Source organism: Mercenaria mercenaria, chromosome 3 (genome assembly GCF_021730395.1).
Source record: "Mercenaria mercenaria strain notata chromosome 3, MADL_Memer_1, whole genome shotgun sequence".
Lineage (NCBI taxonomy): Eukaryota > Metazoa > Mollusca > Bivalvia > Venerida > Veneridae > Mercenaria > Mercenaria mercenaria.
Genome location: NC_069363.1, coordinates 26,104,648 through 26,123,820, shown reverse-complemented (window position 1 = coordinate 26,123,820; position 19,173 = coordinate 26,104,648). Strand labels below are relative to the sequence as shown.

Below are 19,173 nucleotides of genomic sequence, written 5' to 3'. Positions count from 1 at the left end.
CAATGCTTCAGACTAGCCTATTTGATTGTGCATGCTTGCCAAATCTTCATTGCGCAGATGCATATCTGCTTGTAGTCAAGCAGACCATAATTTGATGGTTGTTCCAACAGTAAACACGTATACATGTTTAATAAAAAAAGAATCTTTTGTTATTTGAAATAAAGTTTTATTGCACATGTGCGACTTGTACGTCGTGAGAAAAGCCAATTAATTTCTTAAGTTCTCCATTACCGATTCCGAGAGGATATTTTCTTTTAAGCTTATTATTAATTGAAATCGTTGATAAAGACACGCATTGCCAACCTCTTCTGAAGCTAGGACACATCGTTTGCTAGCTTAACACATGTAGCATAAACAGGTTCTATTTATGAAAGAACAGCTTATTAAAGTGCAAACGACGATTCAATGCGAATTGGTGATTATGGTATCATTTACATTATATATAGAACACTAGCTTTCCATTGCAAATGTTTATATATCATTTTATTATATATAGCTGTTGAATCAGATTTAGAATTTCGAAATTAGAAAAAAAATGCACTTGGTATAATATATTTGTTACATCTTACAAAAAATCCCGCATAATTCATGATATCTAAATTTTATTTGCTATCCTGGTATTGTATATTGTCAAAATGAATTCCAAAAAGTATCATCCGGTTGTTAAATGTTTTTCCATAAACTCTAAATAAATCACCAAAGATATCGCGGAGCGAAATAGAAAAATGTTTTACGTGCGTATTTATTTATCTAAAAGAAGTTGATTAAAATATGTTTCAACCATACTTTATGCTCATTTGCATCGATAAAGACCCTCTTTGGCATGCAGTTATAATACGAGGTAGAAACTTCTAGTGACAAGATCTACTTTCTCAACAGGGAAAAGTATATGATCGATCAGTGTTTCTGTTCTACCATTATAATTGACATTCGTATATTTTGCCCCTTTACATGTATCTAAGCTGTGAACAGAGACATAGTTATGACGGTTTAGCAAAGAGCAAATATATCTTGAACGACTGGCTGAGGCTAAAATTTCCGAATTAAAGTCCCCCATTACGATTACAGTTTCTTTCTGACTGTATATGGAGAAAATATTATCAATTTTATCAATATATTCTCTGTATATACTAATACTATGATTAGAGCAAGGTAAATATACTTGGAACACAAACAGTAAATTGTTCGGCCCTAACATAATCTCTATACCTATGAGACGATCTTCGCTATTTAACGGTAATCTTGAGACGTTTTTACTGAACCTTTTGTTCCATAGCAGACACACCCCACCCTTACCTACTTTTCTCCGGCCAATTATGGAAAGGTCACGGTCGAAAACGGCATATGAATCATAATGATTATCAATGCTACTTAAGAAATGTAGGTCACTTTCTTTTAACCAATGCTCCGAAATCCCACATATATCTATAGATTTGTTATGTAATAGTTCACATAAATACGAACAACTAGACATTAATCCAGTGGCATTCCAAGTACAAAGATTTAACATTACGTTATTAATCAACATCACAGTCAAGTACATTATATCTATTGTTTGATTCAAAATTGTACTCTGATTGCTAAGAAATATACCTTCGACCATACGCATCATTTTGTCTATAGGTAAAACTAGTAGGCATATTTGGACCGTACCCCCTCTCTAACTGATTTCGAGATAGCCACGGCCTGCATACAACATGACGGGGCCAGAAGTTCGGATACAACAACATATCGGCGTTTTCTGTGACATTTAGTCTGATCACAACATTTCTGTGTTTCCGATTTCGAAAAATCTTCACCATAGAAACTTTTGGACCTCTTTTTGACACGTAGGATTTAATTTTTGATCCAGTAATAGTGGGTTTGAACCCTCCTAAGTAAAACCTTTTAGCTCTACTACGGACATGCATCAAATTTCTGAATCTGAATCGGAGTCCAGTTCATCCCCTGGCGCTCCACTTGAGTTAAAATATTTTTCATGAGACGGGGTTCTATACGAAACCCTAACAGGAATTCTGTTTGCTGGCGATTTATTTTGATGGGCTTTCCTAGCTTTTGGGTGCGAGGGTGTTCCTATTTCAGCTATAATTCTAGCAAAGGAAATATTCCTAGTTGGAGCTGTAGATACAACTTGACTATAAGAACGTTCTTGCATGTTTGCAACATAGTTCAACGGAATACATTCAGTCGGAGGAGTCGGGTTGGTAACAGGGACAGAAACATTTGAATTGTCATTTTCTGCAACTTGACCGTACACAAGTTCTTGCGCATGCGCAACATCTCTCATTGAACTAGGCTTATCTTGACTTGAAACTGGTACTAGGGTGTTATTTGTATGATTGGCATTTTCTGCAACTAATACTGAGTGAGATCGTTCTTGCGCATGTGCAATATCATTCGTTTCACTTCCGTTGTAAGACAGAGTTGGACTTACAGCTGGAATTGGAACATTACCAAAACAATTGTTATTTTCTACAACCTCACAAGGTTCTAATCCCGGTAATTGTTAAAAACCTGTTTGCGCTTGACTGCAAATTCCATGTGGGAAGCTGGAAGTTGCCTGTGTTACAATTGGTTCGGGAATGTTTGAACCAGAGTTCATACAGCTGGACACAGATGTAATAGCTTTGTCTACTAGTTGACTAGACTGGTTCGGTCTGGGCATACAAGTACTATGTGCATCTCTGATTGAATCAATCGTCTCTATTAACTGTGTTTGTAATGATTCAAATTTTTTCATTCGTTTAAGAGATCAATTTTGACATCTTGACCACCATTAGACATACTGCCTTTAGTAATTTCCCTTTTAATATCGTCACACCCTGAAATGAAATCATCTTTAAAACTCATAATATCCTTATTAGTGTTTTGCAATGACAATTTTAAATCACCGATTTCTTTTGACCTTAAAATTTCAACAGCAATTTGTCTTTGTTTCATTAACAGCACATCTGATTGTAAAGTACCAATTTTACCAAGTAGAATGTCTAATTTCTTGTCTGCATGAGCACGTAGGATTATTGTTACTAATATCTCTAGGTTTGGCGGACACCGACTTTGATCTCTTGCGTGCTTTTCTAGAACTCACAATGTCTTTTAGACTAGAGTAGTCGTCATCACCTTCTGTGACGGATAGGATAAGATGTATATCTCTTGCTAGCTTCAACGAGACCGAGTCTCCGCTTCTTGTATGGACCCTACGTTTTAATTCCGAATTTTCATCGAATGGACAGTCACCGTTTGCACGTACAGTTTCAAATAGGAGAATCCGAACTCTCTCTAATTCAGTTTCGCAATTGGAATAAGTGAGGTGCGAATAAGTAGCCGCACCTCTGGACCATGTTAATTCGGTTGAATTAGGATATTTTAACTTGATCGGGAAATAGCAGAACAACTAGAAAAGATCAATATCTTAATTTTTGAAAGCTTGGGCTCATATTTTCAGGTTCACTCTGATGACACGTTTTATCAATATATGTGTAGATAAGTTCATTTCATTTGTCAAACTATCAAATTTTGAGCATATTTTAAATTATAAAATTGTGTTACAGTCACTTTTAAAACAGGCCCCGATTTTTGCAAAATATCTTTGCCTAGGAAACAGTAACTGACATTCTGGACATACCTCTCTATTGGAGCTAATCAAATCAGTCAGGGTCAAAGTCTGCAAGTGCCATGACACTGGTTTGAAACCCAGGAATCAGCAGAACATAACGCAGTGGTGTAAATATTCAGCGTTTATATAGAACTTCATGTCTGCAAAGGTCATTCATTATATATAATTTTAAAGGGGCATGCCTCAAAATGGATGTACACCAAAACCCCTCAAAAAGAAGATGCCCCTTTTAAACTGTATATATAAATGTATAAATAATGACTAAATTATTTCTATATACTTCAACATCATACTATGTAAGTAATGCAGTAAACAAGGTTTTCTGTAGCTTTTATAAACTTAACGAGTGTTTTACTATATTTAATAGGGGCCTCCGTGGCCGAGTGGTTAAGGTCACTGACTTCAAATCACTTGCCCCTCACCGATGTGGGTTCGAGCCTCACTCGGGGCGTTGAATTCTTCATGTGAGGAAGCCATCCAGCTGGCTTACGGAAGGTCGGTGGTTCTACCAAGATGCCCGCTCGTGATGAAATAATACACGAATGGGGCTCCTTGGGCTTTTCTCCACCATTAAAGCTGGAAAGTCGCCATATGACCTATAATAGTCACTATGATTATGTCGGTGCGACGTTAAACCCAACAAAAATCAAAGTACTGAAAGTACTGAAAGGCTGGCTACCACAAAACACTGGGTGAAAACTGTGCGGGAAAGATGTTTGCAAAATCTTAGATATTATGGGTTTTCTGTATCAAACTAAGGCGAGCATAGGGTACTGTTGTGATGAATTATCTTGATTAACTTGAGAAGGTAGTGTAAGGATATTACAAGACTATAGATGGTGAAAAATTACATTGTGTTTGCTCCATTGCGGATAACATAATTAGTGAGACAAACGGCACATAATTCTCATTTGGGAATCTGAAAAGCGCAAAGATTAATATCTAACAAAAAAGTCAGGTTCCGGAACGCATTCCAATCAAACCACAACCCCGTAAGAGTGTATGTATTGATTTGTACACATAAACATATCTTCAAAATATAAATGAAATAAAAATTATAGACAAACGAGGGCAAAATGAACAATGAAAGGAACACAGTCGGGCACCGTCTTGTAAGTGTCAGTGGCAAACACACCACAGGTTGATTTATGGCAAACACACCACAGGTTAATTTAAACCGGTTTATGCTACGTTTGTTCTTGATCTCCAAGTCGACCTATGTTTTATTATGTCAGTTGCGTAATAGTTACGTAATGATTTCCCGTTAATAGCTAATGACAAATAATAATAATAATAATTATAATAATAATAATTTCTTTATTTTACGAAGGTTTACCCATTATGCAATGACATAAGCAGATACAAATGAAATCACATATTTTCAATGAGGCCTTCAAAAAGGTACAAATTATCAATATACATATTAAAACATTACATCATAAAAAAAAAACAACAACAACAAAAAAAAACAACAACAACAAAAAAAAACAAAAGCAAAAAAACAAACAACAACAAAAGGTAAAAATGAACATGATCTGAGCACCTGTAGCATTATGATTATGCAGTGCAGACTTCATCGAATAAAAGTTTTTTGTAACTGTATTTAAAAGAGTCCACATTCGCTGCATTTCTGATAATAACTGGTATAGAATTCCACACTTTCATTGATAAAAAATTGAAAGATTGTTTCATATAATCTGAATTGAGTAATTAAACATTGGGAATTAGATCTTAGGTTGTATGACTTGTTGTCGGAAACAGTAATCAACTGAGTAATATACTCCGGGGCTGAACCATGCACAGCCTTATAGGTCATTATAGCCATATGTAATTTATGTCTGTTTTCGACAGAAAGCCATTTCAGTTCTTTAAACATAGCAACAGAAGAAGTTAACAAAGGTTTTGCTTATATCCATCTAACAATACTTTTTTCTGAAACACCGAGACTCTTGAAAAGTAAGTTTTGGGAGCATTACACCAAATTATCGCACCGTAGTCAATAATCGAAATGATATAGGCATTATATAACATTTGTTTCATTTCTAGTGTAAGAAATTTGGAGATCTTTCGGAGAAGTGTAAATTTGTTAGATAACTTTTTACAGACATTTTCTATGTGTACATCCCACTTTAAATGCTGATCGATATGTACACCTAAAACTTTTTGATTTGTGACAGAATTTATACGACAGTTATTCATTGTTAGATTTAGAGAGGTAGAATGTCTTATTTTTTACGGGGAACCTTTCAGCATCGAAGTAGTTTTTACAGGATTAAGTACCATATTGTTTGCAACGCACCATTTATCTACGATATGTAAGCCAGACTGTAAATTGGTTTGAATAAGAGAAACTGACCGATCACCCACATATAAAGTTGAATCATCAGCATACATGTCAAGGTCAAAATTTTTCAAATGTAAAGGCAAATCGTTAACGTATACGAGAAACAAAAAAGGACCTAAAATTGATCCTTGAGGCATTCCTGATTTTATGAATGATTCAACAAAAACACTTGTATTTAATCTAACAGACTGCGTTCTGTTTGAAAGATAAGATCGAAACCAGCCAACAGAGGAAGAAGAAAAATGGTACAATTTCAGTTTTTGAAGCAAAATTTCGTGATCAACCAAATCAAACGCTTTACGGAAGTCAAGGAAAAGACTTCCGACTACATTACCAGAATCTATTTCTTTCAGCAATTTTTTACAAGGTGAATTAAGGCAGTGTGGCACGAGTGTTTTTTTTCTGAAACCTGACTGAGCCGCATGCAAAATATAAGTTGACTGAAAAAAGTTTTGTAACTGTAAAGCAACATGCTTTTCAAATATTTTTGATAAAGTCGGTAAAATAGAAATTGGTCTATAATTATTTGGGTCGTCTAGAGGACTAGTTTTATGTAAAGGTAGTACACAAGTTCTTTTAAATTTGTCTGGAAAAACACTCTGGTCATTACATTTATTAATTAAACTGGTTATGCAATTTATTAAGTAGTCAGAGGACAATCTTATAACACGAGGTCCTATACCATCAACACCAGTTGCTTTAGTTGTATCTAAATTATTACTAAGATTTTTAACTTCATGGACTGTTATGTGTTCAATGTTAAAAGTCACATTATTCAATTTCACATCACAACATGATTTAAGATCAGAGAAATTAACTTCATTAAAAGGAACCCTACCGATAATATTCGCGATATGTATAAAGTGCACATTCATCGCATTTGCAATATTCATGTCGCCTTCTATGACTTCATTATTGATTTTGAGAACTGAAGGGAGTTTCACTGAAGCCAAAGACTGACCAGAAACAGTTTTAAGATAGGTGCTTTTAGTTTTATTACGCCATTTTTGTAATCTTTCATATGATGAAACTTATCTCTCTTTCTGCCGTGTTTCCTTTATGGAATCTGTATACCATTCTGGTTGTTTAAGATGCTTAACCCTTTTAAGTTTAAGTACACAGCCGCGTCCCTTCAAAATTTATAACAGATATATGCTCTGTTCTGATATCATTCAAGTCGGAGAAAAATATGTAAAACAGCTTTTTGAAGAAAAAAACTCTTTTGACAGATAAAATAAAAAGAAAATATGACATTTAAAATGAAAGGAACGATTTATATGACAGTTTTGTGAGTGGATATAGACTTGAGAATTCTGATTCTACTCTGTCCATAATAAGAATAAAGGCGGCTTCTCAGGTAAGACATAATATCTGTCATTTTGTTCAATAATATGTGTGATCAAAATCTTTTTATTGTGGCAAAACAATTCGTAATATAAAGAAGATATTATGTATGCATACTTATTCACAGAATAGGCGCATGCGCATTAGAATAAAACATTCGGTGAAACTTCAGGGTAACCAAAAGCGTTGTAAACTCGTCTTTATTAATCACGTGCAAATCCATACATAAACTGCAATATAGGGTGTGATATTATGTTTGTCTGTCCGTGGCTTTATGTCGTGTTATTGATACTGTTTAGTTTCCGAACATGAGCATTTTCGGCCTGGGTGGTTCCAATACTACCGCTTTTATAGCTTTGGGTATTGTATAATCACCCCTTGGATATGGCGCCTGCTTTTAAATTTTGTCTTTTGGCAGTTCCTGTGATATGCAGGCTCCATAACCTCAGATCCCCTTTCTAAATTCCAGTTTGTTTATTTCTGCTCAATGTTTTCTCGTTTAGGGCAAACCCATTATTTTACCTGGGGACCATACGCCGCTTTTCATGGAATTACACACTAGTGTCGCATTGAAGGTTCCATGTGCACCGCCGTATGAACACATCTGCGGATGTCTCTAAAAAAAAAATTTGTACTTTTTAACGTGTAAATGTTGAGTTCTACTCAACCCGGGGCTAGAGGGCATGGACGGTAGCATGTATTTCAACTACCGTCCATGAACAGGCTCAATCAAACCGAGCCTGCAACATTTTCGTTTTTATTGTGTTGAGCGACCTGTGGAGTTTCCACTTTTACTATTTACCTTTGTCAAATCATTTTAGTTATAATAAACAATATCCCAGCCAGCATGACTATATCGGTCCGATATAGGTATAATGTCGGAATGTCGACAAAATGTGCCGATATAGGGCCGACGTCGGGCCGTTGTAGTGCCGCTAAATATTGAAATCGGTAGATCGACATCAATCAGTGTAACTATTTCGTAAGTCGGATTGACATCGGGCCGCTATTGGATTCTCTAATTTAACTATATTTTTCAAAATATTATTGATAAACGTGAAAAAGTAATCTAATTGTTTATATATGCTAATCTATTAAGCAAATATGATGTATGCCAGAATTAATCAAACTAGGTTCCAAACAAAATTTGTAGACGGTATTTATCAAAATTTTATATGTAATAAAGGGAGGTAATAATTAAGATGCATTATTATTTTTTTTGTAAAATGCCGCCATAGAAATATTTATATTTACAAAAAAAAACTGAAAATATAAATATGTTTAGAATTCTAATTGTGTTAAGAATATACAGAAAGCTTACGTAACTGTATAAAACATGCAGTATACAGTTGTGAAAAATATTATATCAATAAAATCAAATAAGCATCATACACATGATGCGAGACACATCAGTTCTCAAGAAAATTACTCTGAGAATTAATAAAGTGTATATTTTAAGAAAACTTTGTCATAGCACTGCATGTCACACTATTTCGCCAATATCGGGCCAATATCATTTTGATCTTGGCCAAATATTGTTTGCCAATATCGGACCAATGTCATTATGATGTTGGCCCGATACCGTCTGCCGACGTCGGGCCGACATCATTCCTATTTGCAGCCGAAATTCACCATATCATCCAAAACAAAATAATATCAGTCAATCTGTGAGCGTTTTGTCTGTTTTGATATTTATGGATGTCGTTTTGACTGTAGACAAAATCTGGATTCTAGTGCAGTTATTTACGGATCTTAGAAGTCAGTTTGTAGAATGTCAATCTATATATGTGCAGAATACAGCGAAAAGTTCCCTTTCTAAGACATAATTGCGAAAAACACATTCTTTTATCCAATTGTATAATACTATAACTGTATTAATATATTTCTTTATTAAAGTTTCATTCATATACATTCAGGTTAAAATAACATTACAAGCAATGCACAATGTACATGGCCATTTCAATCGGAATTACAAGGGACTATTATATACAGCTATAAAAATCTTCACATAATTATAAAATCATCATAAAAACTCTCATATTTTATACAGTATACATCATTTATATATGCACATACTTACAGATAAAACTGAAAAGTCAATACTAGCTCAAACTAAAATTACTGCTCAACCTCAGTTAGATCGACTTAATTAGCAGTAACTGTTACTTCTCAAGTATAATAAAAGGTGATGTACATAGTTTACGTAAAAACAGAATTTATTAATGTAACAGATAAAAAGCCACCAAATATATCCGATACAGAAATTGTATATAGAGTAAGTAAAAGTGCCAAAATATTTTAATTTCATTACAATATGAAACATGATCTGGGAATATAAAACTAATCGTCATTACAAAACTATAATATCTCTATTATTCTAAATTGAACAACAGAAACTATCATACTAAGTATCTAAATTCCAGAATCTGTAATTGTTTATCAGTACTATATTAAATAAATTAGCAGTTATAAACACTTAAACGGCTGCATCCATGTGCCGGTGTTTTCTTAACTTCAAAATGTCATGACTTGTCTGCTTGTTGTCCAAGTTTGAATGTTTTAGCTCTATGAATTCTTGACGATAAATTTCGTATACACGTTATCAAGTTAATATGTTTAGACATCCCTTCTTAAAGAAGCAATACTGTTTCTTTTCATTTTCCGCTGTCAGACTTTTGACAAGTAATTAAAGCAATCATTTCAAGTGACTAAAACGAGATATAGGAAAATTTGTGTAGTTACGAAGAATGCAAAATTCACAGTTTGCGCTACCTTAAAGCATCTCACAAAATGTGTTAATTAGTCCTCAGAAGAACGCAGCCGTGATATCAATATCAGCATTGTCTCTGGAACAGTCTTCAGAATGGATAACGGGTAAGTTGCTCATAATTTTCTTTTTTTTTTCTAAAGTCATTGAATCGTTCTAATACATTTATGCTATATATGCAGATATATAGACTTTTGCAGTTCGCCGTTAAGAACATAAAGTATTGGTTGCGTAATCAAAACTACGAATGACTTTAGTCCACTTCATGATGGCGGAGGAGTTAACCGATGTTTTATATATTTGCTCGAAACTTGTCTAGTTCTACCAAATAGGTATGACTACGTACTTTCACGGACAGCTTGAATTAGACACACGACTGTACCTATTATATGCAACATGTTCGTACATATTACAATACTTTTTCATTTTTGCCTACTCATAATCTAAACACTTATTTTGACTCTCGGAACACTATTTTCCCAACGATTTGTCCGATGCAACTCTTGTTTCTCAAGCTTGTAACGACATGTTGATGACTAAACAACAAGATCTTGGAAAAAATTGTATTAACTAAATTAAACCCTATCTTACAGTATGGTTCGTTCCCCGGTAATCTATATTTATGCCTCGTCGCATTGCGGGCTCAAATGGGTACATTATTGAATTTATGCGACGTGTTTTCATGGTGGTACTATTCCATAGTTGCTTAAATATCATCTTGCAGGATAATCATAATTGCCCTAGATCACTGACTTTCGTGTCACAGCTAGAATAGGTACTTGAGAGTTTTTGGTAAAGAGTCATCTAAGAAGGAAATATGCAAAATTACTATAAAACTGACCTTAAAAATCAAAGTTTTCCAAAAAGTGATATATGGAAGACTAGCCCCTTTTCAAATCAAATATGTTAATTGTTGGAGAAATCCAGACGGCCTTAACCCCTTTAGTAAAAGGTTCTCCAAGGACAATTGTCGTAACATTATTTTCAAAATCTGTCCCGTGGTTGAAGGAGGAATTTTCTATTTTAAGCTCAAGCGCAACGGGTTTTACAAATCGGAATATTGTGAATATTTTTTTCTTTAGACAGCCATCAAAATGTTAAATAATTTTAATATTAGACCAGTGGTTAAGCAGATGTTTTACGTAGGTTTTTTCTAATGTAAGCCTTGATGGCATTTACCTTTTCAGTGGAATTTCTCTTCGACTGAGAGTTTTTGGAGAGTGACATGCAGACGAATATTTTCTCATGACAACAACTGACGGACATTTTATGTAGAGCCATGTTTCTGTATTTTATAAAAGGCTACGGTATGACATGTAAACAAAGTTAGCTGTAATGAATTTTTCTTTCTGGTCGGTGTCAGTGCCTGTAAGACCGCCGTTTTTGTGTAAAATTAAAAATAAACTTGACTTGTTGTTAAGATATAAAGTGTTTTCATTACAATGTATAATATAAAAAGACTAGATGCCCACGGGCAACATGTCGAGCCCGTCAGCTGTCAAAAGGACTGAGAGTTGCACACGACACTCTGTCGCATTAAGGCAAACATTTATGCCAAATAAAAAAAAATTGCAAAAAGTTACAATATAAGTTATTTGTAGAGACAACAAAGGGAAGTAAATCTTAAAAAAAAAATCTAAGTCCACATAAAAATCCTTACCAGTAGAGATAGGTCAAAATACAAGTGGTCTTGATTTTTCCCTACGACCATTAATAAAAAAGTTACAATATAAGCTATTTATAGTAACAACAAAGGGAAGTAATTCTAGGTTCTTGCGCATGACACACCATCTCATGATGGTGAACAACTGTGCCAAGTTACATCAAAATCCCTCTATGCATGAAAAAAAAAATGATCCAGACAAAGTCATTCTTGTATCTGACCTTTGACCTTTAAGTGTGACCTTGACCTTAGACCTAAGGACCTGGTTCTTGCGCACGACACTCCGTCTCATGGTGGTGAACATTTGTGCCAAGTTACATCAAAATCCCTTTATGCATGAAGAAGAAATGCTCCGGACAAATTTGTCATTCTTGTATCCTTTGACCTCTAAGTGTGACCTTGACCTTAGACCTAGGGACCTGATTCTTGAGCATGACACTCCGTCTCATGATGGTAAACAATTGTGCCAAGTTACATTAAAATCCCTCTATGCATTACGAAGCAATGCTCCGGACAAAGTCGTTATTGAATTTGACCTTTGACCTCTAAGTATGACCTTGAACTTTGAGTTAGGAACCTGGGGTTTACGCATGACACTCCGTCTCACTGGGGTTAACATTCATGCCAAATATAAATGAGATTGCTCCATGCACGTCAGTTATGGTCCGGACAAACAAATCCGGACGCACGCACGCGCACGCACGCACGCACATACACCGAACAGACATTTGGACAACCATGTCTTCGCTTCCGCAAGCGGGCTCGACAAAAATGATGTTTTAAAGGATATAATAAGAATATATGGGATATGTTACTTTATCGGAATAGCGTACCTGGACCACAACAGGCCACTAGCACGATCAAATGTACTTGTTATTCTATTTGGCTGTGTTTATATTCATATCCTATTGCGACATATTACCGCCTGTAAATTGGAAACGGTTGCCATTTCGGGCTCGGAGTATGGCCTCACGAAACTAAAAAGTTGTTCATCGGAATAACTGTTCAAATTATTTCAGAAACACGTACTTTTTTATTCTTTTTTTTTCGTACCCCCGCACCAATGAAACAGATCTGGTCAAAATTTGTTATTATGCTACTTTTTTCAAATATCGTGCTTTTTTTTAATATCCGATATAATCATATAAAAATAGTAAGATCTGAAACAACGATTTGGTTGAAACGTTTGGTTTGGTACAGATATATGTCTGATACTCTGGTATTGAAGATATACATTTAATTTATATCAGACATTCGACTGATAATATGGTTGAGACTAATAACGTTGGAAACTATTGTTAGTTTGACACAGTAATTTGGTTTTGTTGACAAAACAGGGTACCATTGCATATTCACGAGTACCAATAAGACTATAGTTTGACCCTGAAATATGATAGTTCGCCGATCGTGCTATACTATTTATTTATAGAATACGTAATAATGTGAAATAATCTGTAAAGCCTATCCTCTTCTGTGTACAACTTTTACCTAAGAAGTATTTTTTGCTCGACTGATGAAGTAAATACTAGTTTCCAAGATCTCTTGTGTAATAACATATTATGTGTAATACAGGGCCAATATGAAGCGACAGAGTGCACCGGAAGTATTAAGAATCCATACAAGTACATCGGTACTTATAATGGGCCTGAAAAATGTTGGTAAGACTACTGTCCTAAAGCAACTAGAGAAGATCAGCTCTAGGGACCTAGGTCTAGATGACAGAAAACGGAGGAGCGAAAATAGTTTAGATGGCAAAGTACCAGAACAACTGCAATACTCTGAGGCTACGCAATTTCCCTTCAAGGGTTTGAGGAAAATGGCAATAAAGGCTGCAGAGGCGTTTGTCTTGACGTATGCCGTAGACGACCAGGACTCTTTCGACTATGTGACAAAACTGTTGAGTGAAATTATCACCATAAAAGGTAAAATTCACAAATGGATTATAGCAGTTTTATAAGGATATTTTAGCGAACGGCAAAGGAAACAACCTACCTCAGATATCCAGCTTTCCCCAAAATTGTTAGAAAACGCATCTTACGCACTTCAGTAAACATTTGTACTATTTGTTTTTCGGTTTCATCAAGAATATAGGAAATATTTAAACTCTTTTTTTTCTGTAATAAGTAACATTGAATTAAGGTCTAAATGTTGTTTCTTACGTTGAATTGTGGAGGCAAAGCATTTGTTGCACCCTCCTCCCACACAACACGCACGCACATACCCGCACACACACATACATGTTATCAAAGTTTGGTGAACCCGACTTACCACAAATGAGCACCATCTTGGATGACCTAGTTACTACTTGCAGTAATAAATGAAGTCAGTTCGCGTGCGCGGTGGCAGTTTAGGATCTTTTTTTCAGTTTTAGAATGTCATTATAGTTCTAATATGAGAATAATCTCATTATTATACAAGAGGGCCATGATGGCCCTGTATGGCTCACCTGAGTACCATTGCTCAAATTGATCGTTTCACACCATTCTCATTAGAAGCTGCTAAGGTATATTCATTTAGATAAAAATAAAGGGAGGTAATTTGTCATAAATTCAGTCAATATGTATCTTCATTGATTGTACAAGTCCATCTGATGACATAAAATGAAATTTCAGATCAGTATCTTCATTAGTTATGGAGAAATACCCATTTTAATTTGAAATAAAGGGAGGTAATTTGACATAAAATCAGTCCATAGTTATCTACCCTGATTGTCTCAGTCAAACTAATGACAATAATGAAATTTCAAATAATTCCTATAAGGACTTACTGATATAAATCTATTTTGATTACAATCAGGGGAGGCAATCAGATATAAAATAATTTTTGGATCTGACAGATTTATCATGCAATCCAAGATTTATTGTTGTTGAAGATATTTTGGAAGTTTGTATCAAATCAAACCATAAATGAAGTCTCCATATGGCTGCAAAAGCCAAAATAGCAAATTTTGGACCTTTAACGGGCCATAACTCTGGAACCCATGATGGAATCTGGCCAGTTCAAGAAAGGAACCAATATCTTGTGGTGATACAAGTTGTGTGCAAGTTTGGTTAAAATAATATCATAAATGAAGCTGCTATTGTGTAGACAACGTCAAAATAGCTAATTTTGGCTCTTTCAGGGGCCATAACTCTGGAACCCATAATGGGATCTGGCCAGTTCAAGAAAGGAACCGAGATCTTACTGTGATACAAGTTGTATGCAAGTTTGGTTAAAATAAAATCATAAATGGAACCACTATCGTGCAGACAAATAATTGTTAAATCCAAGATTTATTGTTGTTGAAGATATTTTGAAAGTTTGTATCAAATCAAACCATAAATGAAGTCTCCATATGCAGCCATATGGAGACTTCATTTATGGTTTGATTTGATACAAACTTCCAAAATATCTTCAACAACAATAAATCTTGGATTTAACAATTATTTGTCTGCACGATAGTGGTTCCATTTATGATGTAAGCCAACGTGTAAGCCAAAATAGCAAATTTTGGACCTTTAACGGGCCATAACTCTGGAACCCATGATGGAATCTGGCCAGTTCAAGAAAGGAACGAATATTTTGTGGTGATACAAGTTTTTTGTAAGTTTGATTAAATTCAAATCATAAATAAAGCTGCTATTGTGTAGACAAGGTCAAAATAGCTAATTCTGGCCCTTTCAGGGACCATAACTCTAGAACCAATAATGGGATCTGGCCAGTTCAAGAAAGGAACCGAGATCTTATGGTGATACAAGTTGTGTGCAAGTTTGGTAAAAATCAAATCATAAATAAAGCTGTTACTTTGCAGACAAGGTCAAAATAGCTAATTTTGGCCCTTTCAGGGGCTGTAACTCTGGAACCCATGATGGGATCTGGCCAGTTCAAGAGAGGAACCGAGATCTTATGGTGATACAAGTTGTATGCAAGTTTGGTTAAAATAAAATCATAAATGAAACCACTATCGTGCAGACAAAAAACTGTTGACGGACGGACGCACGCACGCACGCACAGACGACGGACGACGGGTGATCACAAAAGCTCACCTTGTCACTATGTGACAGGTGAGCTAATAAATAGAATCATTCATGATGAATCTATTACTAGAATGACGTAATAAGCATTCTAATAAATAAATTATGACATCGTGTTCTATTTATAGAAAGAAATATACAGAGCTGTACGCTCAATCACGTGCATACAAACATTTTGTATCTGTAAAATCAATACAGAATGAAAAAAAATACTGTATGTATGAATTTAAATATTACTGTTTAAAGACGTTCTCTCCTCAAACTCCCTAGACTAATTAAATGCCTCCTATAATACATGAACTCACTTGACCTCACCGCATTGTCTTTTTTTAAATGATGAATAGAAACTATTGTCATTAAATGGATATAGTCAGGGAATGCAAGTGTTTACGTCAAGAGGTACCGGTAATTTCCTTTTATTTAAAGTAAGACACCAAAACAAAAATCACAGACGCCGCTCTGTCTAAGACAACATTACCAAGCGGAACTATTTTAAACAATAGATGAATATATAGAGGATATTTGTTTGCTTCGAGGTGACATATATTCCATATTTACGAAAAACAAATAAATTTTATTTTTCTTGTATGCTTAATTACGTTGAGATGTGCATTTTGCAATAAATTTTATCTCTGCGCGGGAAGCAGACGCTCGTAAAAGACATGACGGCAGACGTGTTGTGACGTTAGAAAGACGCACACAACATAAAGTTCCATTTTATTTTATTTCTTGCTGCATCACGTTATGAAATTCTCATTAATTTGAATCGAGAAATATACTATAAAGAACAAAGTGCGACTACAATTTTCATCCTGTTTTAAGCAAATATTTTAAAATTCATACACAATGTACAAGTAGATCGGCATTTACAGTGAGTGATATCAGTGAGTGATACGGCTTATCTCACTGATAAAACACAGTATTTCATCAGTTAGCATAAAACAAAAGTCTTTGTTCTATTCAAATTGTTCAAAGACCCTTGATATTTCACTCTAGTTTTAGCTATCTTAAAACTGTTATAGGAGGTAGCTTCAAAAAGATAATCTGCATATTATAGTAGAAAGGCGAATACTTTAACAAAGGCTAGCAATTTTAAAATATTCGATTACTAGTAGTAATTCTAGGAATACTTCTGCATGACGTACTGGTTTTATTAAGCAAAGTTGTTTTGATAAAACCGTTTTAAGACAATAGTGTGCACGTGCAAATCATAATTCAATAAGCAATAAAAAGGGACTTCGATAAAACTAAATCTGTTGTATTTCTGAAGAAAGCAACGTGTAAATAATATAATTTGGTCTTTATAATTGATATTGATATAAAAAAGGACTTAGGGTAAGTCTCTATTTCATATTATAGCTAGGTAAATATAGTAAGTCCATAATACTTTTTTTATCCTGGTATCGAATTTAAAAACAAATACACGGTTAAAGAAATCACTAGAAATAGTCTACATTCATAATTGTTTTGATAAAAATGAGCGATTAGTTGTAACATTTGAGTTTATTAAGTGTGTCCTTATCAAAATGACAACACCTGGATAAAACTGAGTAAATGTCAAGGATTAGACTTATGTGTCATTCGTTAAAATAAACAGATTATTTTGGGAAGAATGTACTATTTATTTAATATTCTGAGAATTATTTCATTAGTGAGTCCATATGTTACAAGCTGTTACTAGTAAATGATGTTAAACTTCCGAATACATTATAGCACGAACATGTTTGCTCACTTGTCTTTCAAAGATTCTCAAGTCCCACACGCCTCCCTCTCTCCTTCTCTCCAAACATTAATCCAAAATTTAGCGAAAGAAAAACAAAACAAAAAACATGCTTTAAAAGATGGAGATTATTTTTCAGGTGATGATGTTCCTCTTGTGGTCGTTGCAAATAAGATCGACAAATCACCGCGTGAAGTACATCCTATCATTGCGGATTGTGTTGTGACCATTGATTTTGAATGCAAACACAAGGAAGTGTGCGCTGCCTCCGGAGAGGGGATAAAAGATGTCCTTTCATGTCTGCTAGGTTTCTATGGGGATAGTATGGCACTACCCGATGAAAATAAGAATTCCTTCAGGAAGAGGTTTTCATCACTCTTTCGCAAGTAATCGTGCTGTAAAAAAAAGTGTTTTATAGTGATACACACACTAAAAATGCAAGATTCATCATGACTATAAACTGGATTATTATAACCTGTCAATTGAAACTAAAGGACATTTATTTGTAATCAAAGTAAAAGCTTTATCACCTTGGTTTTGAAGACATTAACAACAGTCTTGAAACATGTATGGCTGTCAATTTAATTAACTTTTTTTTTTTTTTTTTTATTAATCAATCATTGTACAAAAACAAGTGTATACAAGCAAGTAAAATGGCAAAAATAAACAAATATGTAGTTCATTCTCTGTTATTATATCATGATTCTGCATATTCATGAAATTTAAGTGTGAAAAGATTGTTTACTTTCCTGTTGGTAAGATATTTAAACATAATTCTGTATTCAGATTTAAACAGATTAACAATATCATAGTTACGTTCTCGACAGTTGCTAAGGAAATAAGCTTTATAAATGCAGAATCCGACAAGAGACAGTATAGTATTAATATAATAATAGGTTGGATCTGAAATCTTATATCCTATAACAATAGTTTTTAAATGTCGTATATTATTGCATATGCCGCAAGATTTAAGTACATTATGGACATCCGTCCATATGTTATCTGTTCTCGGACATTCTACAAAAACATGTTCATAAGTTTCCACTTGGTTACAAACTAAACAGTTAGGTGAGTTTAACATTTTCCACCTGTATCGTATTTCATTGCATGGAAATATTCTATTTATTAATTTATACTTGAATTCTTTTATTCTATTATCTTGTAAAGAGTGTATGAAGTCATAGAAGGTGTTCCATTGGATATCGTATTCAAGATGTTGTTTCCAATAATCATGTATATATGGTTTTGTACATCGGTTGGAAACTAGATGGTTATATATTGTTTTGTTGTCGCTACTCTTAAGATCGTCATTTCCAATTTTAATTTTCAGCTCAGTTTTTACGAAACTTCAGACCGTAAACTTCTTTTCCACTTTTTTGGAATAGCGTTTACCAATGTGTTAAATTCTGCAATCCAATCATTTTTATTTAATAATTTCTGTCTTATAAAATTAGCCTCTTTTTCGCCATTATCATTGATAATATCATTAACAAAAATTAATTTTGATCTAATCCATGTAGGAAATATTAAGCATTTTTATTATGTTTAATAAATCTATTACCCCACAGTATTTCCTTTCTAATATCGTAAAAGGTATTACAATGATACCGTTCTTTGTTTTTCAAATTAATCCAGATGTCTAGAAGATTTTGATAGAACTTTGGTAGAGTTGTTGTATTAATACATTTTGGACTGTCAATATTCAT

At 34.3% G+C, this 19,173-nt stretch overlaps 2 protein-coding genes across 2 annotated transcripts in view; one reads left to right on the top strand and one right to left on the bottom strand.

Moving 5' to 3' along the window:
* The window catches only part of LOC123525232 (peroxisomal biogenesis factor 3-like), a 159,631-nt gene that overhangs the window by 92,783 nt on the left and 47,675 nt on the right, over nucleotides 1-19,173 (bottom strand). The gene's annotated exons all lie outside the window — the stretch shown is intronic.
* Nucleotides 13,314-17,857, top strand: LOC123525872 (GTP-binding protein Di-Ras1-like). Its single transcript, XM_045305029.2, has 2 exons — nucleotides 13,314-13,656; nucleotides 17,607-17,857. Exons 1-2 carry the CDS (start codon nucleotides 13,314-13,316, stop codon nucleotides 17,855-17,857), a joined length of 594 nt encoding a protein of 197 aa, XP_045160964.2.

Coding starts and splice junctions, on each gene's coding strand:
- LOC123525872 (XM_045305029.2), top strand. CDS start 13,314: ATGAAGCGACAGAGTGCACCGGAAGTATTAAGAATCCATACAAGTACA. Junction 13,657..17,606: donor TGAAATTATCACCATAAAAG/GTAAAATTCACA, acceptor ATTATTTTTCAG/GTGATGATGTTCCTCTTGTG.